Source organism: Corylus avellana, chromosome ca7 (genome assembly GCF_901000735.1).
Source record: "Corylus avellana chromosome ca7, CavTom2PMs-1.0".
Classification (NCBI taxonomy): Eukaryota; Viridiplantae; Streptophyta; class Magnoliopsida; order Fagales; family Betulaceae; genus Corylus; species Corylus avellana.
Genome location: NC_081547.1, coordinates 17,377,223 through 17,395,920, shown reverse-complemented (window position 1 = coordinate 17,395,920; position 18,698 = coordinate 17,377,223). Strand labels below are relative to the sequence as shown.

Below are 18,698 nucleotides of genomic sequence, written 5' to 3'. Positions count from 1 at the left end.
ATGAGGGGGAAACAAGAAAGAGAATGTGAGAGAGAGAAAATTATTAAAGTAATGATTAAGTGATTAAATTTCTTTCTTTCTATCAGCTTAAGCTTTTGGAAAAACTTGTAATTTAACATGTTTTCAGAGCCAAAGGTCCTGAGATTAAATCTTGACTCTGTTAATTCACCCCTTATTTAAATTAAAATATTCTACATGTTGGACCCCACCTATTAAAATAGAGTTTGAGCCCACACATGTGAATGAGTATTAATGTAATGATTAAGTGATTAAATTTATATCTTTCTATCAGCTTAAACTTTTGGGATAATTGGTAACTTAACACAAACTAACAACCCTATAAGGACCGGTTTTTTTGGTTTTATTTTATTTTTATAAAAACGCAACTTAGCCAGAAGGACCCCAGAAGGATGACACCAGATGCTGTAGCATTTTTTTTTTAATTTTTTTAAAATAAGATTGATTTAAAGATGGATTAACAATATCACATAGCATAAAAGAAAAACAAAAGGACAAGAGAATACGAAATAGCATATCTCTTGCTACAAATCCTAAACTGCCTTGATACATATAAGTTTCCATGAAATATGACTAATTATTTAATGAATGAAAGTTAGTTTCTTTATATAGATTTACAAGTATAACACATAATACCCTTAGAACTCTTTATTTTCAATTCCTAAACAAATACAAGTTGTACTCATATGATATGATAAATGACTGTTGGCCTTATTGGACTAGATCTTCTACTTGCAACTTCATTCAATTTGATATCTCTTCTCCATCGATCCTTTAACCAATTGCCTCTGAGCCAATCTCTTCATCCTTAGGCTTTGTCACTTGTTCAACAAGAGGTCCATAACTCCAACTACAAAGCAGAAAGTAAAGCAAATTGAGAAAGCTCAGAACAGCAAGAAGACAATAGTAATTGTCATAGCGAGCCCTGTTAATGCTCCTGGAGTTAACCCAGCTCTCTTTTCCTCCTCTTGAAGTTAAGTGATCAACAGTGCTCAGTACAACACTTGCTAACAAGTTCCCAAAAGCCATTCCCAGCCCAAAGAGAGCCGTGGCAATGCTTGACATACTCTTAGGGAACTCTGTGTAATAAAACTCTATTTGCCCTACTGCATTGAAGGCTTCTGCTAACCCTATCAAGGAATATTGTGGTATAAGCCACAATGCAGACATCTCCAGCACTGCATCTTCACTGCTCAGAGCCCCTTCTTTGATTGCTTCTCTGCGTCGAATATGCTCAACTATTGCTGAAACTATCATGGCCATGCAAGAGAGGAATATCCCAATTCCCATCCTTTTCTTTGCATCAAGCCGCACTGGTTTCCCTTTGAGCTTTGAAGCCAAGGGAATGATTAGTCGGTCGTAGAGAGCAACCCAAGTTGTGAGGGCTATGACAGCAAACATTGCAAAAGAGGCTGCTGGGATTTGGAAGGTTGAGGTTGGAGTGATGTGTCTATCCATGGAGTTGGCTTGGAGCAATGGGAATGAGCTTTGGCTTAGGGTTGTTGACAGCATGATTCCTGTAGACCACAATGGAATCACCTTCACAAGTGCTTTTAGCTCTTCCACTTGATCTGTTGTGCAAAGACTCCAAGGATCTGAAGCTGATGCATCTGCTGCGGCTACCTGATCTTCTTCATCATTTCTAATCATGCACGCTCTATTTAAAAACCTAATAACACATCAAATCATTAAAGGTTTATCATGAATATATGTTCATAAAATATAAGCGAAACTTCACTTTGCCCCTAACGCTAATCATATTTTTAAAGTTTAAAAAGTTACAATGTCAGGTTTCATATTTCAAAATTTTGCAATGTCACTTCTAACGTTAGGATATAGGGTTAAGTTATATAGTAAATAAGTGAAATGTCCCTTATATATACCCATGTAAAGCTAATAAAAATACAGAATTTCTCTTAATTAAAAAAATAAAAAATAAAAAAATAAAAAAAAAACTTCACCTCTTAAAGATGGTAGTCCTAAATTGCAGAAGTACTGATGAAAAATCGAGGGTTGGCAAAAAAAAAAAAAATCCAAAAAAGAAAAGAAGCCTTTGCCATGTTTAGGTCCGTGGGGCTTTAGGGATTTTGATATCATTAGTTAGGATTTAATATAAAATTCTAATTAAGCAGTGGCATTGTAAAAGTTTTTAAAAAGACGGCCCATATCACGACTTTTTAAACATTAAAAATAGAGAGATGATTAATTGGTGTCAATATTTTTTTTTCATTTCATCTTACAAATCAATCATTATATTTGTGGACTTATGTGGATCCCACATAAGTTAATAGTGGACCTCACAAATCTAATAGTTTATCTATTAAATTTGTAAGAAAATATAAGAGAAATATAGACAAATTATTAACACTAATAATTTCCCGTAAAAATTTTAAAACACGTACCATAATTTTTTGGTTGGGGCGACAAGCTTGGAGTCAGAGTGATGGTACCACCTGTGTGATTCCATAGGGCGTAGTGGGAGTTTTCTTTTTCTAAGAGCAGCCACAAGAACTTGAGCTAAACTAGTAAACAAGCTCTTGGTGGGTTTGTGCTTCACATAAAAGGGTGAAGCAAGGAGAAACAAGAAGATGGAGAAGAGCATAAGAATAACAGGAACTCCAAAACCCACTTTCCATCCAAAATGAAGTTGAATATAGACGATTCCTGTTAGGGCAATCATGATAGAGAGTGCTGAAGAGGCATAATACCAGCCAAAGAAACTGTCCAAAACCCTCTGATTTTTGGGATATTTGTCTCCCCTGTCTAACTGATCTGCTCCAAATGGTAAGCAGCATGGCCTGGTTCCACCAGCTCCAATGGACATAAGGGCAAAGGACGACATCAGAAGACTCATTTGCCCTGCTGTCGGACTTTTGCAGCTTTCGATTCGTCGGTTGCACCAGGGAGGCCTTGCTTGTGGAATTGTGGTTGTCAACCACAAAAGTATCATTCCCTACATTACAACATTAATAAAATATTTCTTACTTTTTTTTCTTGTTTTATTTCTTGGACTCATTTCTTACTTTCTTTATTAAATAAATATAATTTGAAACAGACTAATTTTTTGGTGAGTAATTCTACAAGTCTCTCAAAAAATAAGGTGATTTTTAAAATTACAATTTGCTCAAAATCTAATAGTAATCAATCATAAGGAATTTTAAGATCCACGTCATCCTTAGAGGAAGATGTATAAGAGTAACATAAGAGGAATTTGTAGCATTACTCGGTATTGGACTGATTTCTTACTTTATTTAATAAATATGATTTGAAACAGACTAATTCTTTGGCTCATTTCCAGTTTTTTTATTTATTTATTTTTAATTTTTAATTTTTAATTTTTAAGTTATATGGGGGCTGGTATTTGTTGGGCTCTCCACCCCCCTCCTCCTTGTATGTATACTTTTTGTTTCTTGGACATTTTTGTCAACTAATATGATGACAGGATAAAATATATATATATTAAAAAAAACAGTTTTTTGAAATAACAATAAGAGGGGTTATTGTTATTTATTGTATAGCTCAGCCTCGGAAGCATTTGGCCATTACAATGCACTACATGTGCATCACCACCTAAGCACCTAATCAATCAAAGATTTCTAGGAATAAGGATTAATATATTCTAATTTATAGGATGTTATAAACCTTGGGTAGAATTCATCATTGAAAATCGGCTTGCAATGAAAGGGTGCTCAAGAGCTTATATACACATGGTTAGGATTAGACTTAAGCCATGTGGGACACTAGTATCGTAACATACCACCACGTTTGTGTGGCCGACGTCCATGGTGGCCCACTCTATTGACACTGACCCGATGGTAGCCCTTTCTCTTTTGGTGGCTTCACTTACCTATCAATATTTTAATCTAACCCAAAGGTCGCTCCCTTCGTGACCCAAACCCCTAGACATGGTGGCTAGCTCTGATACTAAATGTTACAAACCTTGGGTAGGATTCACCCTTAAAAACCAGCTTGTAAGGGAAGGGTGCCAAAGAGCTTATATATACACATAGTTAATATTAGACTTAAGCATGTGGGACACTCTAGGATCGTAACATAAATGTTACGGAAGTAACATAGTGATAAAGTAGACTTATATTTAATATGAATTAGATTTCATTTAAGATTAATTTAGATTAGTTTTGTTATCAGTATTTTTAGATTAGAGATAAACATGTGTCTATTTGTATTTTAATTATTTCGTTATTTATTTTAGATTCAGTATTGAATTAGTTATCTTTCTACGGGTTTATCTTCAAGAGAGTATAGGAGTTATACTCCAAGGCTAAGTCGTTGTGATGTTCCTATTTAAATGATGATATTTAAATAGAAAGGAATCAGAAAATTAATCCCAAACCTTGAGTTTGAAAAATGATTTTTAGGTTTCCTCAAAATCTAAAAGGTTTAGGTTCCATCAGAACCTTAATTCTATCTCCATTACGTATTCGCGTAACATTTGGTGAGTTCCATTTTTCAGAACAATCACAAATGGTGCCCGAAGACGTCAACAACCTTATCAAATTGATATCTCCATCACGCTCCTATCTAGCAAACCAATTGTCAGCTAGAGAAAATTCATTGTGCAGCCCACAAAAACAGCCAACCAAGAATGAGGGACCAGCCACACCGAACCACCGAGAGTCCCAGCACAAAGCCATCTGCATCTCAGCCACCGCACCTTCCAAGCCTCGTCCCACTAGGGAACCGCCACATTGCTATCTACGATCCACTAGAAATTGCTGAAGTTAGCAACCAAAATGCATCATAACCACCATGGCCGCCAATCCGGTACACGCCACGCCCAACATCCCATCAGCATTTTCCCAGCGAGGTCGCCTGAAACGGAGAACCCATACCTAGACAGGCGACGACACAAGCGTTTGAAGTGTTGTGATCACTTTATGTGGAAGAAATGGAGATGGAAGTTGACTAATGACCATGCTACTTTGCAACCAAGAGGAGCAAGAGGTGGTCTCAAGGACCATTTCGTGGGAAGCGGAATCTGTGAAAAACATAAGAGAACAAGAGTAGCGGCAAGTCAAAAAAATTGGTCCATCATAGGTCTCTTTTCCTCAAATGCCCATCTTTCTTGTGTTTTTTAATCCCAAGATCAGCTGCAGATTCTCTTTTCATGCTAGCTATTGCCAACCACTTATTCATCATCAATTTGCATTCGTAGCTTACAAAAGACAAAAATGGTCTCATTTTGAGTGACGTGATGGTTACTTTCTGTTGATAATGGCTCAAATTGTTAACAAGTGTGAAGATAATTGCTGGAAAATATCAATATTCAAGTTGGTGGGCTCAAGTCATATTTATCTATAAGAGGATAAGGTTAGTTTTAAAAGGAGTCCAAGAACAACTGAAATTGGATTTTTGGAGAAAACGTGTGTGGATAAACATGTGGGTTGCAATGCTTATTTTCATCATGAAAAAGACTTTGTATTTATGATAGTTTCGTTTTTTCAGTAGCAATTAGATTATAATTGTTTCTCCTCTTTTTTCCGTGATTAAGCCTCTATAAAAGGAGATGCAGTCCTTGGTTAAGTGGAGGATTCGGAAAATCCAAATTGGTGAGAACACTTTGTGACTTTTCTTTACTGGGTATTTGAGAGGGACAGTTGAGTGGGGTGTACAAGGGGTTTAGGGCTTGGGTTTGGGATATTAAACTTGAGCGGTTCAGGCTTGTACCATTGTACTCAATATTTCTCAATAGTAAAGAAGGAGACCGGATTATGCCCCGTGGACGTAGGCATATTGCCGAGCCACGTAAACTCTTTGTGTACGTGTGTGATTGGTGTGTGTTCTCGTGTGTTTTTTTTCCAAACTTGTCTTTCGCATAAAGGGCTGGTGGAAAATTGGTAACCAATTAATTATCAATTTTCCCAACACTTTCAATGCTCCAAGTCCCTGGCCCATATCTCCTACTTCATGGCTACATCATTGGCTACATCTCAACATTGGAAGAAAATAATTTCTAGACCTTGAGGACAAGGTCTCCTTAAGGGGAAGAAATGTTACGGAAGTAACAGTCATAAAGTAGACTTATATTTAATATGAATCCAAGGCACATTAGCATGGCATACTTCTCCTGTTCGAAGTGGCGTTTGAAACCAAACTTCTTTTCTTCCCTTGCATCTATCTATCAAACAATATTCTTGTTTTCAGATTGTCTTATCTTGTTACATTGTCTTGTATCTCCTCTAGGTTAATAACAAGATAGATTGCATTTTAGAATCAATAAGATCTCTCAAGCTCCTGTTATAGGAAGAGAAGGACGGATAATGATAATAATGTATTAGATTGCAGCTTTCTTCTTCCTGTGGCTTTCTAATATTAGATTTCATTTAAGATTAATTTAGATTAATTTTGTTATCAGTATTTTTAGATTAAAGATAAACATGCGTCTATTTGTATTTCAATTATCTAGTTATTTATTTTAGAGTCAGTATTGCATTAGTTATTTTTCTATGGGTTTATCTCTAAGTGAGTGTAGGAGTTATACTCCAAGTTTAAGTCATTGTGATGTTCCTATTTGAAGGATGATATTTTAATAGAAAGGAATCAGAAAATTAATCTCAAACCTTCAGTTTGAAAAACGATTTTTAGATTTCCTCAAAATCTAAAAAGTATAGGTTCCCTCGTAACCTAAATTCTATCCCGGTTACTTATTCACGTAATAGACATGTCATGAAATAATATATATTATATATATGGTGAAGAAAAGAAATGTGCTTAAAAAGTGAGAGAAATACCAGGAAAGAGGCAATTGAACCGTAGGCAATGGCTTGGAAGCGACCCAAATATGAATCAGAGAGGAAAGCCCCCAAGACAGGCATGAAATTGGAGGCAGCTGACCAGAAAAAGAGTAGGTTGGTCACTTGGGCCAATCCTATATTGTACTCTCTCATCAAGTAAGTTATCATGTTTGGCGCCAGCCCTATGCTTGCTACCCTCTCGAATGCCTCATTTCCTGCATTGCATCCAATTTTATATATTAATTTTTTCAACATAAACCCTTCAACTAATTAAACTATATATATAAACATCATTTTTTATTTCTTTTTTATTTTTTAATTTATTTTTTTCTTTTCTTTTTGCATGCATGTACCTATTATGAATGGTATGGTTTTGAAGCCGCCCTTTGGTCTCCTTGCCGGAATATGTTGGGGGATGACTCTTTCCCTTTGGTCTGAAAAGAGCTCTTTCTTCTTTTCCATTTCTAATTAAGCTCTAGCTTCCTTCTTTCACACAGAAAGGAAGGTAGAGAGAGAGAAAAGAGCAACAATTAATATCATTCAAAGCTAGAAAAGCCACTGAGAATCAACAAACCAAAAAGGGAAAAGCAATATATAAATTAGGAGACAACAGATGAGACAATTAAGTACTTTAAAAACACTTAGCAACTTCTCAGGTACATAACTTGAACTACGTACTTGTTCATATATTTTTAAGCAAAATATATATTGTAATTTCCTTTAGGAAAAAAAAAAACAAAAAACAAATAATATTTCAAATACGATGTGAGAAAAGATTCATGATAGAAAGACATATTCAAGTTATACGGATGTAAACTTCATTTAAAACGATTTGGTCCCAACAAAGGCCAGAGAGCCAACCTTGCTCTTTACTTTTAAGGCCTTTGATTTGTTTGTCATTTGGAAATGAAAGAACCTTTAATCTGAATGATCGAAGTTGACCTTTCATTTTGTCTTTTGAACTAAATAAAAGTAATAAACAGAAAAAAACTGTTTCCTATAATTTGTCTAGCACGACGGTTCAATATGCATGTTAAGTTATAAAATAATACATTAGAATATGAAACAGAAAATTTAGAATACTTTCAGTCATATTTGTTCAAGCAAATTAGTAGATAAAAAACCTTAGCAACATAAATTACCTGAAAGAAATTTAAGAGAGAGGTATTGTCTAACCTATTCCTAGCTAGCTAATTGCCCTTATTGATAGAATGTATATACTCTTTATTTATAGGCTAGATAGCTAGGTCATAAATCCTCAATTAATATTTTTTTCTTAATTATTCCTTCCATCAAGAAATAAAAATTAATTTTGATTTTTTATTTCCCAAATAATTCTTTATTTGGAATAAATTACCGAACACCCATAATTGTTTTTAATTAAACAACAATATAAACATGTGGCATATGGGCCATGTTTTAATATATTAGAGAATTTCTTACATTCTCCCACTTGACCTTATGACACATTAACTACTTATGGAGTTGGGTTCTTTAATATTGGCAATAACTTTATTTATTTTAGTTCATTCATGAATACTCTCATTCATATAAAGAATATTACACATGAATCATGGTTGTAAAACCATTATAAAATGTGTCATCCATTCAATGTATTACAATGTACAATATTGATGCAACGCATAATTGTGATAGACAAGAAAAACAGCAAGTAGAAAGGATAAATATTCCTAAGATTGTGAGACTATCATAAAAATCAAAGAAATCTTCTCTAAACAATAGATGCTATCTAATATTTAAAAGAAAATCGGAAATAAACTCAACTCTAAGTATTCTTATTGAAGAAAACCAAATAAAAAACATAAACTACGTTCTCAGGGTTATAAGCATGTATTTATAGCCCCAAGAGTCCTAAACCTAGAAGTAAACAGAATTATAGTCGGTTTAAACAAAAGCTATGCTAGCTGTCTAGACAGGACATAGGGCCATCTGGACGGTCAGAAGAGAAAAACGGTAAATTGCAGAAATTAACATAGGTGTCCGGACTTGCGGCAGATGAGCTTCAAACGAGGACTCTCAGGTTGGTGTTCATTCGGATGAGATTGTAGACGAGCTCCAGAAAAGGACTCTCGGGTTGCGCCTCATTCGGACTTGCGGCAGACGAGCTTCAGACGAAGCTCGTGGGATCATGGGCGTCCGGACGGATGCTCTCCTCATCCGGACGGGCTTCAGCTTCCTTGCGTGTTTGTTATCTAGTCTTGATTCTTCTGGGTGTCTCCACACTCACATCTACTCAGGTCTTATTCATGCAATCCCAAGCACTCCTATCTACATCATCCTCCCCAGGTTGGAGAGAATTCACCATCGAATTCACGTCCTCTTCCGATGAATCTCCTGTAAACGGAACAAGATGTTTAACATTGAAGACATCAGACGTCTTCATGTGACTAGACAACTTCAACCGGTAGGCATGCGGGTTGATTTTCTCAATAATCTCCATCGGACTAATCTTGCGTGCAGCTAACTTACTATATTCCCCAATAGGAAACCTATCTTTTGTCAAAACAGCCCACTTGAACTCTCCTTCTTCAAACTCTAAGGCATGTCGCTTCTTGTCCGCATCCGCCTTATACTTCGCCCTCGATTCCTGTTGATTCTTGATGGTCAACTTGTGGCCCCTTTGTATCTGAGCTATAAGATCTTCAGTTGTGGCATGTGTCCGCCTCATATCGGGAATAGGTGCCAAGTCCAATGGGGCACAAGGGTTGCACCCATAAATGATGGTAAATGGGCTGAAGATGGTGTTATGGTTGGTTGAACAGTTGATGGCGAACTTGGCTTGAAACAATTTCTGGTCCCATGATTTTAGGTTCTCCTCTACAAGGCTCTGAAGTAAAGCTCCCAATGATCGGTTAACGACCTTCGTTTGTCCATCCGTTTGTGGATGGTAAGCATTATTGAAATCAAGCTTTGTGTGCGACATTTGCCATAAACATCGCCAAAAGTGGCTAAGGAATCTTGTGTTGTGATCTGAAACTATGGACAAGGGTAATCCATGGAGATGGTAAACCTCTTTGAAATACAACTGCGCCACATACACCGCATCGGCGGTCTTCTTGCAAGCAATGAAATGCATCATCTTAGAGAATCTATCAACAGCCACAAAGATGGAGTCATTACCTTTTTGGATCCTGGGTAAGCCCAACACAAAGTCCATACTCACATTGGTCCATGGCCCTTTCGGAATAGGAAGGGGCATATACAACCCGACATTAGTAGCCGATCCCTTGGACACTTGACATACTTGGCAGCTCTTCACAAGTCGGTCCATTTCTTTCTTCATGCTCGGCCAATAGAACTAGTCCACTACTAGTTGTAGTGTTTTATCCCGCCCCATGTGACCTTCATTATGGCGCTCTTGGAGAATCTTCAATCTCAGACTACCCTCGTGAATGCATAGTTGAGAACCTTTGAATAGGAACCCATTATATAGCCCGAAGTTTCCCTGTACTCTAGACAACATATCCACCACAATAGGACCAAAAAAGAGATAAATAGATAAAGAATCCTTTAAAAATTCAAAACCAAGTTCCTCCGAAGTCATGGTGGTCAGTAGTGTGGTTTTCAGGCTGAGGGCGCTGGCCACTTTGTTCAATGCTCCCGATTTGTGCTTGATTGTGAAGGAGAATTGTTGTACAAAGGCAGCCCATTTAGCATGCCGAGATGACAACTTATCTTGACTATTAAGGTGTTTCAATGCTTTATGGTCCGAGTACAAGATAAAGTCGTTGTAGGCGAGGTAGGAGCTCCAATGTTTCAATGATTGCACCACTGCATAGAACTCAATATCATAGGTTCTATAATTGAGTTGTGAGCTCTTCAATTTCTCACTGAAATAGGCTACCGGTTTGCCCCTCTAGCTGAGTATTGCCCTAATGCCTATCTTTGATGCATCATAATGCAACTCAAAAGGTAAGTCAAAGGCTGGAAAGACTAGTAATGGAGCCGTGGTTAGTTTGACCTTGATCAATTCGAAGGTGGTAGTGGCTGCATCACCCCACGAGAATTTTCCCGCCTTCATACACTCAGTAATCGGTGCCAATATGGTGCTAAAATTTTGAATAAAACGCAAATAAAAAGATACCAACCCATGGACGCTGCATACCTCATGTAGCGTTGTGGGAAGAGGTCAATCTCGGACCGTTGCTACTTTCGATTCATCCACTGCCAACCCATCTTTGGACACCACATAAAAACTACAGTAGAATTATTGTAGAAGATCTTGATAGGTCTTACTATAGAGTCAAAAATCTTGAGACCTTCAACAAAATTCTCAACCACTAATGCTTGTGTAATGAATTCATAGCATGCTGTTTAAATTTTATTTCCATGGTAAATGTAACAAATACAGTCTACTTACTGCATCTCTAGGATATAGGCCATACATCAATAAGAAAAATATATCCTTAAGTATAATTTCTAATATCTACACATTTAGCAAAATTTGAATCTGAATAACCAAGAACCTCTAAATGGTTAGTATGTCTGTAGGTTAAGATGTAGTACTTGGTTCCTTGTAAATACAGTATAATTTTTTTTTGCAGCTCTCCAGTGTTCCAAACATGGGTTCTTTCGGCATAGACACCATATTCCTACTGCCAGTCCAATATTAGGTTTACTGTAGACCTGTGCATGACATTTCGCTACCTACAACAAATGCATATAGAATACTTTTTATCAACTCTTGTTCCAATGCATTTTCGGGATACTAATCTTTATTGAATTTCTTCTCTTTAATAAGTGGTGCTACAAAAGTTGTAGAGTCTTCCATTCTAAATCTCTCTAAAACTTTTCAATGTAGGCCCTTTGAGACAATTTTAATATTATTTGTTGGTTTATCTTTATGAATCTTTATGTCAATGACATAAGAGGTTTCAACCAAATTCTTCATTTCATCTTGGCTAAGATTTTTATATTAGTGGTATAGGGTCTTCATCCTAGCCATTGAGAATTTACCTATGACTCTATGATGTTTCTAAGCTTTTGAGGTATTCCTAACTTGTAGACCTAATCTATATCATTTTATGACATATATAGATATGTTATTTGGTCTATGACTGTGACGTCCCGACTTATTAACCAAGTCACAAGCAGAAAACATCTAGATTTTTCACGTGATGCTACTACTATAATATAATACATCAAAAATCTTGTAGTGCATAATTTTTTTTTCTTTTGATAACATAATCTCATCTTAATAAATATACCAAAGCTGCTATATAAACACCAAGTGAAATAAATATTAACATTGTGTTGTTACAACTTTAAATATACACTATGTTATTATTTTGCAAAAGTGGCACATGCGGCAAATCAAATATATATAGTTAAAATAGACAAAGTATAGGTTAGTATATAACGAAATTGAGGCTACTGTTAGCCTCATCCATTATAGAATTACCATAATTTCACAGGCAGATATATGAGTCCACAGTCCGACTAAGTATAGTAAAATCTAACATTTGTAATATGAGCCCCTTTTTTTAAAAAATCTATATATGTGTTTGTGATAATAGTTGGTATAATTTTCGAAACAGAGGTTTTACTACTAAAAAGTCACGGCTGATAAGATAGCCATTGTAGAGAAGTTTGTAATAATATATACAAAATTATCTTATGTTTATTTTTTGGCATTATCTTTATAGCTTATAACTCCATATCTCACAATATGAAGTAATAAAACAGTTCATATGGCATATAAAACATAGCAAATCTCATGCTATAATCAAATCTGCAATGCATTAATTATGGTTTTGTTCCATTTGTCTATTTGTTCTTCTTAATCTATTGACAGATATCAATCTCCCACTTGCTCCATGGAGTCTACAAATTTTGCCCCCCATAAAAGTAGGGTACTTGGGTGATTGACCACACTAGAGGTGCCAAGTGATTGTAAACTTACTTCGCCAAAGAGTACTCATTAACTTTTAATCTTTGATAACTCTAATAGTAATATTGTTTTCCTTTATTACCATTATGCAATAACGCGACATTTCTTAAGCCTTTTTTTTTTCTTCCAAAACTCAACCTTTACAAATAATACTTGTCTTAACACATGTTAAGAACATCAAAACTATAATCATATTTATCTGTAAAATAACAAGGCTCAATTAAAACATATATCTCATGCTCTTAAAATAAGTTGTAAGTAAGTATTATACTTACGGTCTATGAATATATTGTTGGGTGAACTATCTAACACTGCATTTATAGTGTGTCTGGACATTAACCTTTATTCTTTTCTTAAACTCCAATTTCTTGTTTCAGCTAATCCAACTTTCTTTTTATCTTAAAAAAATTAGAACAGTACAACTATACGTGTTTACATGTGTATCCATATTGCAAACATGCTCTTTTCTAGGTGTTTTTTATTTTTTATTTTATTATTATTATTTTTTTAATGGAAATGATAGTTAAATTATTTGACCAAATTAGTTTTATTAATTTAGCCTCCTTAATTTTTTGGTATTACTATGTTATATTGAAACTTAGGTTTGGAAAATGGGTTGGCGGGTCGGGTTTGAATCAACCTGCTTAACTCGCCAACCTGATAAGGGTAAACCCGAACATGACTAGTTTAGCTAAACAGGCCAGACCCTTAAAACCGAATATGACCCACGAGTGACCCGACACGACTGTCTTGACTTGTTTAATAATTGGGTAACAAACGGATCGACCTATTTGACCAATTTACACTCAAATACGACTTCTTAAACCCATTTGACATAACCTAACACGACCAATTTGACTCATTTTGACCAAAACACAACCTGTTTGACACATTTGACCTGTTTCAACATATATATATATAATTTCATAAATGGTTCAAGCAGGCTAACTGTTGGGTCAAGTGGGTCAAACTGTTTATAACCCAAACCCATTTATGCCAAATCTTAACCCTCTAATTTTGTGTCAAGTTTGTTGGTCAAATCAAAAATTGTCAGTCCTAACTTAAAATATTATAATATTGTTTGAGCATTACAACTGCTATGTAGCTTTTCCATGTATATCTATACGGGCATTATTAAGGTATTATTATTATATTCGAGCATTTCCTAAAAAAATATTCAGCCATTACAATGGCGCAATTATAATATTTCTTGAACTTGTTTAGGCATTATAATGATTTATTGTAATATTTAAACATTATTCTAAAGAATTATGACCACTTCATATAAATATTTAATTAATTATTTAAAGCTAATTGAGCATTACAATGGTATATCTAAACTTCTAAATTATGAAATACTTAAAGCTAGTGTTTATAAATTATATCGAGCAAGTCCACTTAAAACACTCCCAATCTTCAAAATGAAGATTTCCCAGCTTCTTGAGAATCTTAATTCTCACAAAATCTCTCAAAACTCTTTGGAACTACTAAAAAGAAATAAGAAGATTAAAGTGAAGATTTGTGAAATGGAAGAAGGGTGGTCGATTTTTATAGAATTTGGTGAGTTATTGGATGAGTGACATGTGTCATCATCTTGTAGCCCAAGGGTTGATATTGACGTTAGCAAACATGACCTACACATGACATGTCAGCAGGTGACTAACTCGTTCTCTAGAAGTGCCACGTTATCACGATGGCATCATCATATGCAGCCCACACTTCGACGACGTCATCCTGTTGACATCAGCCCTTCTTTCTCATGCTGCCACATGGTAGCCTTCCAATGGTAGTTTGAATATAAATTTGTCTTCTCGATTCGTTTTTTACCCTTAAATGAACTTTGATTGATCTGAGATTTTAAGGATAATTAGATGACTTGTAGTTGAAATTGTGGTATATTATTCAAAGATTCCGAGATTATTTTCCCATCATTTCATGTGATCAAAGTTTAAGGGCACAATATTCTCCTTAATTCATTTTCAACCTTTAATTGAATTCTTATTGATCTCATATTTCTATGGTAAATATATCTCATAGAACAATATTGCAGTATTTTACTCCAAGCATTTTGAGGATGTTTGTAACGCCCTGAAAAATTAAATAAATGGTAATTAACTCATTTGTGCCTCCCCAAACCTATTAACCAAGAAAATAAATCCCAAGCGATCTCTACTCAAAAGAGAAAACGAAATAGTGGAAATACATGAATTTTCTTTCATTCTATATATAAACGTTTATTACTACAACCTGAACATTTAATAAGAATCACCACATAAATTAAATCATTAAATTTTATATCACATTCTCATAAAAAATATCTATGCTAAACTTTAATACACAAATACACTAGATCCATAATATTATCCAAAAGTACTATTTTGCCATAAGCATCCTCCAAGATTTTGCAATGGGTTCTCAAGTGTTATCAATAACACTACTCGAAATGGGTGCATCTACCTCAAGGTCTTTCTTACTATAAAACCTAATTGGCATCTCTGTAAAAGATCTATGTTGCAAAACATAAATGTTTTATAGGTGGAGAAAGTAAGCGTCAGTTCACCACTTAGTAAGCAAGTAAGTTGGTGCTAGTGTGTGATTGCGAACAGTTGATATGCAAATAAAATTATTAACGGTTGAAATCATTTCTCTTAAAACATTTACTATGATCATTCTTTTTGAAGCATATTCATTTCATACATAGTAGATTTATAGAAACATTTTCCCATGCCCTCGCTTCGTTTGCCGCCATTTGTGCCATCTACAATGTAAGGCTAATCCTTGCTTTGCTTGCAACTACTTGTTTCATCTACAAAACAAGGTTAGACTACCACATAAACATTTCTAGCTATGCTTAACTCCTAGAGTAAGGTTGTGCATGTCCCGCACAACACCTTACGGCGAAGATTGGTCTGCTCAACTCATCTTTGCGAAGATTGGTCTGCTCAACTAAAACCCTATTAATATGTCATAAACCTCTCAAGAGAAGGGGGTGCTTAGTATAGAGACATTTCGCACAAAAATCTTCTTGGAGGCTTGAAGAGTTGAAGAAAAGATTACCATGACAGAAGGACATTCCAGCACCACCATGAGCAGCTAAATTTGTAATAGGGTATTGATATAGCCATCTCCAAGTAACAATGGTTTGATTGTATTTTAATTTAGGGTTTTTCTTTATGCATGATGGTTGTATAACTAAGAGAATTGATTTTAATGTTTATATACAATCTTGATTGAACTTAATCTTAATAGGCTTTGAAACTCTCTGAAAAACTCAAATTCGAGTCATACCCGTTAGAAACTAGCGACCCAGTCAATTTTGTGTTTTTTGTTTCAAATGATCACATAGAGGTATGTGTTTTTTCAGTTTGTGATGTCAATTTGAGGAAATTCTATCTAGATCGTGGTGTGTTGAGCATTTTTAAAATTAGGGTTTCCAAGGTGACGAATTTGGGGATTTCTATTATTCAATCTTAATATTTCCAAATTGAAGTATTATTTTTGGTTATAGAGGCTAAAATAACTTCTGGGTTTATTCAAATTGTAATGGATTCGACTAATTTGAGAATATTGAGATTTAGGTTTGTTTATTCAAAAAATTGGGGATTAAGGTTTTGATTTTTAATTGGTTTAAATTGATTTTTCATATGATGAGTGTTCTATGGATCAAACAAATCTGTAGCAAGGGAGACTTGGATTAAATAAGAGGAACAATGTTAATTTTATATTTGAATAGGAACAAATTTAAATTATTATGGAATACGAAGAGATTCTTGGATATTAGAATTTGTACTTGAAGGTAAGTAGAATTGGTTAATTTGGGTATTTATCAAATCACTGAGAAGTTTTTATAATAATTAGGGGTAATTACCTTTTTTCCCATGAACTACCACGTTTATTACCCAATCACATCAAACTACCATTCACTTTATAAAAAAACCTCATTCCGTCAGTCAACCTCGTTAAATCGGATGTAATATTCTCGTTTAGATGTTAAATCTCATTAAAAGATAGAAATGCACCCAAATAAAAAATTAAAACAAAAAATATAAATATATCAAACTTTAAAAAAAAAAATTAAATAAAAAATAGGGGGTGGCAACCCCCTTAGGGGAGGGGATGGCCAACGAGCCACCCCCAGAGGTGGCCAGGGGTGGCTAGCTGCCATCCCTCGACCCACAAGGGTGTCGCATGGCCACCCTTGGGTGGCTCACGTGCCAGCCCTGAGGTGGGGTGGCCTATAGGCCACCCCTAGGCCATGGGTGTGACGAGCGGCCAACCCCAACCAATTCAAGGGTGGCCCGAAGGCCACCCCACCTTAGGGGTGGCACGCGAGCCACCCTAGAGATGGCTAAGGGTAGCCACACGCCACCCTCATGGGTAGGGGGTGGCTAGCTGTAATATCTCAACAAAACACCCGTTTTAAAAAGTTAGAGATTTCTTACTAAAACGGTGAATGTTTTCAAAAAACAAAAACCCAAAAATCCACCCTCACTGGATGAACGCGTGCTAGGAGGGGACCACCGAGCGTATGTAGGCTTAGGTGCGAGCGCGCGCTATGGGACCATATGAGCACTCGTTGACTAGTCTTCGAGCCATTAGGCAGTAACCAAATGTACGTTTGAACTCTTTTACCCATTGTGTAATAGTACCCGAACACTTACCCAACAATACCCGAGTGCTTGCTGACATTTCTGAAAAGCAATTTTAACCTATTCTCCGCCTTTTCAGTTCAAAGCATGCCTAAGCTCCTATAGAAAGACCTCAACTTGTTCTTACACCAAGAAACCCTAACCCTAGAGTGAGGAGTGATTTTGAGAGAGAAGGAGGAAGCCTCGGTGAAGTTTTGCCATCATCAAGGTAATCTGTAGTTTATTTCTTATTCTTCATGCTGCTATTATTGATTTCTTAGTGTTACACATTTTAAGAATGCCTTTGCAAACTCTTGCACCCATTTTCTTACAAAACCAAGAATGATTTTGAAAAGCTTTCAATCCGCATTTGTTTTCTTTAAAGTTTCCATGATAGTATGTTTTATACCTGAATATGTCTATTTAGAGCTTAGGGAGAGATGTATCAACCCAAAGTTCATGATAGAAGCCTAGAACACAGTTTCGAGTTTCTGGCTGAGAGTCTTAACTCTCTAGCCGAACGCTCTCCCTCGCCTAGAGAGCAAGGCATTCACCCCTTAGTCCAAATATGTGATACTAGGGTTTTTAGCAACTCTTTTCGTTAAATAGAACATTGTAGAGTTATCTAATACTGCTTACAATGATGGGTCACATTTTGTTATAGTAAGAATTTGTGATCTCGGAGGACTCGAGCGAGCGCATGAGGTAAGTAGACACTTAGGAACACTTTCCTCAAAACGTGCAATATGTCAAATGATTGAGCACGTGTATGATATGAGCATGCCTATGTTTTTGTATAACTTGCTAACTGTCTTAATAACTAATTGATAAGATGCATCGTATGACATGGTACACCAGTAGGTGCGGTATAATGGTCATGTGCATACTATATAGACTTTGATTCTTTGGTCAAATTATGTATGGATGTGACAAATGGGCCTTAGATCCAATGGTTATTTTGTGATCGCCACAGCCTTAACAGGCAGGCCATTATAGGACGTACATCATTAGTAGTGTAGGCCACCGGAGGTCGGACTTGATCGGGTTGCTAGTGTTATGGACAATAGTGTACAATGGTCTGGACACCGATATTGTTTTACAAGTCCTTCGGGACAGCGCCAACTCTACTGAGAAGGGGTATTATCTTAGGTAGACCATATATGATAGTTATGACCTATAAAGCATTAGTTTTTTGCATTAAAATACTTAAGCGGTTGCCACCGGAAGTACACCATCTTTTATCAACTGAACAAGACTTTTACGGTGTATCAATGGAGACAACACCTATTTCAAATGTTTACCAACATTGCACATTTATTTCTGCTTAATGATAACTGGCTCATGTTGAACCTAACTGTGAGATTTACTTACTAAGTCCTTAGACTT

General features: G+C 35.8%; 1 protein-coding gene across 1 annotated transcript; it reads right to left on the bottom strand.

Moving 5' to 3' along the window:
• Nucleotides 1-792: 792 nt before the first annotated feature.
• On the bottom strand, nt 793-7,235 carry LOC132187942 (protein NRT1/ PTR FAMILY 1.2-like). Its single transcript, XM_059602363.1, has 4 exons — nt 7,127-7,235; nt 6,771-6,988; nt 2,421-2,971; nt 793-1,687 (listed from the first exon to the last, which is right to left on the bottom strand). Exons 1-4 carry the CDS (start codon nt 7,233-7,235, stop codon nt 793-795), a joined length of 1,773 nt encoding a protein of 590 aa, XP_059458346.1.
• Nucleotides 7,236-18,698: the final 11,463 nt, after the last annotated feature.

What these genes read in the sequence shown, in the direction of transcription:
- LOC132187942 (XM_059602363.1), bottom strand. Translation starts at nt 7,235, where the DNA reads ATGGAAAAGAAGAAAGAGCTCTTTTCAGACCAAAGGGAAAGAGTCATC. An exon ending in AACCATACCATTCATAATAG is followed by an intron (nt 6,989 to 7,126) that starts GTACATGCATGC and finishes GATGCAATGCAG; the next exon opens with GAAATGAGGCATTCGAGAGG. An exon ending in GCCCCAACCAAAAAATTATG is followed by an intron (nt 1,688 to 2,420) that starts GTACGTGTTTTA and finishes ATGTGTTATTAG; the next exon opens with GTTTTTAAATAGAGCGTGCA.